General features: G+C 49.7%; 1 protein-coding gene across 1 annotated transcript in view; it reads left to right on the top strand.

Moving 5' to 3' along the window:
* The first annotated feature begins 1,403 nt into the window (after positions 1–1,403).
* MANBAL (mannosidase beta like) overlaps positions 1,404–3,005 on the top strand; it is a 10,301-nt gene continuing 8,699 nt past the window's right edge. The window contains exon 1 of the mRNA XM_045295144.1: positions 1,404–1,845. Coding sequence (XP_045151079.1) covers positions 1,704–1,845 — 142 coding nt within the window. The 5' untranslated portion in view covers positions 1,404–1,703. The remainder of the gene's footprint in view (positions 1,846–3,005) is intronic.

Raw genomic sequence — 3,005 nt, 5'->3', positions numbered from 1 at the left:
GAGACCTGTGGCTGGGAGGTGTGGTCGAAGGTATTGGTTGACCCATTGCTGAATTATGCCCACCTGGGCCTAGTCTGGGCTGCCCAGGTGTACCGCCCACCTAGGTCAGGCTTGAATTGGCACATGCCCAGTAGTCTTTATGGCAGGCTAAGGCTAAGAGAATTGCCTGATTCTCTTCCAACCTCCTGTAAGGGGGCAGTCAGGCCTGGAGAGGGACACCCCACTGTCCCTGTTTCCCGCGACCTAACAAATGTATGAAAGAAAGAAAGAGTTGCTCCTTGAAGTTGAGCAAGTCTTATCTTTTTCCATCTCTGGTGTCCAATCCCTGTTAATGCTACATAACGAATTACCCCAAAATGAAGCAGTTTAAAACAATATAATTGCTTTCTATTACTTTTCAGGGTCAAGAATCACGAGTGCGTTTGCTGGGTAGGTCTGACTCAGTGTTACGCATCTGCAAGATCTCCGCGAGGGGTCACGGTCATCTGAAGACTTGGCTGTGTCTAGAGCATGCCCTCTGACAACATTCTGCCTTCATGAAGGCACCGTTCCTCCCATTACTAGTCTGTCTCCCACCCGTGTACCCAGTCATGGAGCCTTATTCGTTGTCTTCCAAACGTGATCACGTTGCAACATTACACGTTCATTCAATTATTATGTCTGTCCCTGCACAGACTGCAAACTCATTTATTTAATGAGGGCAGAGTCTGCGTCTGTCTGGTTCACCATTTTAATTGCAGTGACCAGACAAGGCAAGTGCTTTGTAATTATAATGATCTGTTGATCAAATTAACAGCGGATTATAAAATGAATGAATGCATATTTTTTTCCCGTTGCCCCGCACCATCTAGCTCATAGATGGTAGACATTAAGTAATCGGTGAACGTTTTGGTAATAACTGTTGTTCTGGCTGAATTATCAGAATCTGCTTGTTTGTCTCCCCGCTGCATGGTAAACTCCGGGGCCACAGATTGAAGGCCTCTATAAATAAATTTGGAAATGGCCTGAGCTGATATCGAGGCTCGAAGAGCCGACGGGGCCTTGACCTCAGTTCTCCAGGTCTCCTTCTGGGCTCAACACCCCACTCTGTGGGCGAGGTTCCCACCAAGCCTGGGGATCCGCAAGCAGCCAAGCCCCAGCGCCGCAGGCGGGGCTGAGACGTCCAGAGGCTCCGCCTGCGTCACTTCCGGCATCCGGGTCGCGGGAACCACTTCCGGGAGAGCGACGCGGCGGCGCGGGAGGTGAGTGCGGCGGCGCCGGCCGGGCCGCGGGGCGGGGCGGGGCCGGTTGGGAGGCGCGGCGGGCGCGCGGGGGGCGGGTTTGCGTGCTGCGCCCGGACTGTCCCCACTGTCCCCCGGGTTGGCCCGAGGGTGCTCTAGGCGAGGCCTAAGTAACGTCCCAGCAGCGCCGGGTGGGCAGTTACTGGCAGGGCGGAATCTGAGGCCCTGGCAGGCAGGAACCTCGCCCGGGCTCCGCCGTGCCCAGGCCCTTCCTCCTGGGGAGCAACCTGGCCATGGTCCCAGGCTGGCCGGGGTTGGGGTCCCGAGTGTGCCGTCTAATGGTGCCCCCGAGGGCCACTCACGCCTCTGCTCCCCAGTCTCCCCCTCGGTCAAATAAGCTTGTCGGGTTGTTCTGGGGTTGAACCAGGCGGTCGGTGTCGCCGTGGTACGAGCCCACCCAGCACTCAGCCTGCCCCTATAAATATGACGGCCCAGAAAACCCGGCGGGGCACCTGTTGTGGGCGCCGCACGGGGTTGATGCGAGTGGAATGCACCCTCCTGGCCAACACACAGCCACAGCAGCTGGCGGACTTCGTGGTGATTAGGCAAAGCCATTCCAAGAGAGGTGAGGGCAATGTAGTGTGACATCTCACGCTTTTCAAAGGGTGGCCACAAATTCACAACGGTGTTTTGTGCCATAGCAGTTACAGCCCGCCGGCTGCCGTGTGACTTTCTTCTGGGAAATACTAGTTGGCACGGGCAAAATTCAAACTCAGTTTTTTTTTTATTTGAATGGTCTTATTGGCATAGAAGTCACACGTCATACAATTTAATCGTTCGATCAAGAAGATTTTGCAATCTTCACCACAATCAATTTCAGAATCTTTTCTTCTCATACTCTGTTGTTAGCTACTCATCCCCTGATCCTCCTCTGCCCATGCCCTTATCTGTCCTGGATTTCATAAACAGAAAATCATAAAGCAAAACAATTATACAAAACCATACAAAGCAAATAAACAAAACCCAGCAACAATGACTAGACAAAACAGAAGAAAAGAGAAGACAGAAAATATTAAAAACGGGAACAACATTAAAATGGGTCAAAAGGGAAACCAAATGATGGGGTGTTACATTGTCACCTCCCTTTATCTGCTGTCAGCACTTTTACAGTGCAGGTCTTGGAAACGTGTACTGGGAATTTGGCTGTTTGGCTCCTTACTGTAAACAAATCTACCTCAAACGCACTGCCATCAAACTGATGCTGACTCACATCGACCATTCTGGGAGGTAGAACGTAAACATTCAGAACTGTATTATAGGAAAACTAATATTGTCTGTAAACTTTTACCCAAACAACTATAATAAATAACTAAATTCAATAGGAGTATATGGGGGGGGGGGAACTTTGATACACCAGTTGACTGGACTCCTCATGACCAAGAACACCAAGGTGAATGGTTATATCTAAGTATTAGCATCTGGACTGTAACTTCTTGTTATTGTTGCAAAATTAGATATATTTAAGCCAGCATCTGCCAGTGAACTGCTTTTTTCTTACACAACTCATGGAGATCAATTACTTTGGCAAATTGTGCAAACTTCCCTCTGCCCTATGGAAGTAGTATGAGTAGAAATCAACTTGTAGCCATGATTTTGTTGTTTGAAAGTGCCCTGAAGAGACCAGGATAAGTATGTTACTGAGAGAAATTGTTTGCAGCCATCCACTTGATCCCAGGGGCATGTTTAAACACATTTTGTTTGAAATAAACCAAAGCATATATGAAC

The sequence above is a fragment of the Echinops telfairi genome, unplaced genomic scaffold, assembly GCF_000313985.2.
Source record: "Echinops telfairi isolate 266 unplaced genomic scaffold, ASM31398v2 ScPeMD7_5592;HRSCAF=6446, whole genome shotgun sequence".
In the NCBI taxonomy this organism is placed as follows: Eukaryota; Metazoa; Chordata; class Mammalia; order Afrosoricida; family Tenrecidae; genus Echinops; species Echinops telfairi.
The sequence above is the reverse complement of the archived record's forward strand: the minus strand, read 5'-3'. Positions and strand labels throughout refer to the sequence as shown.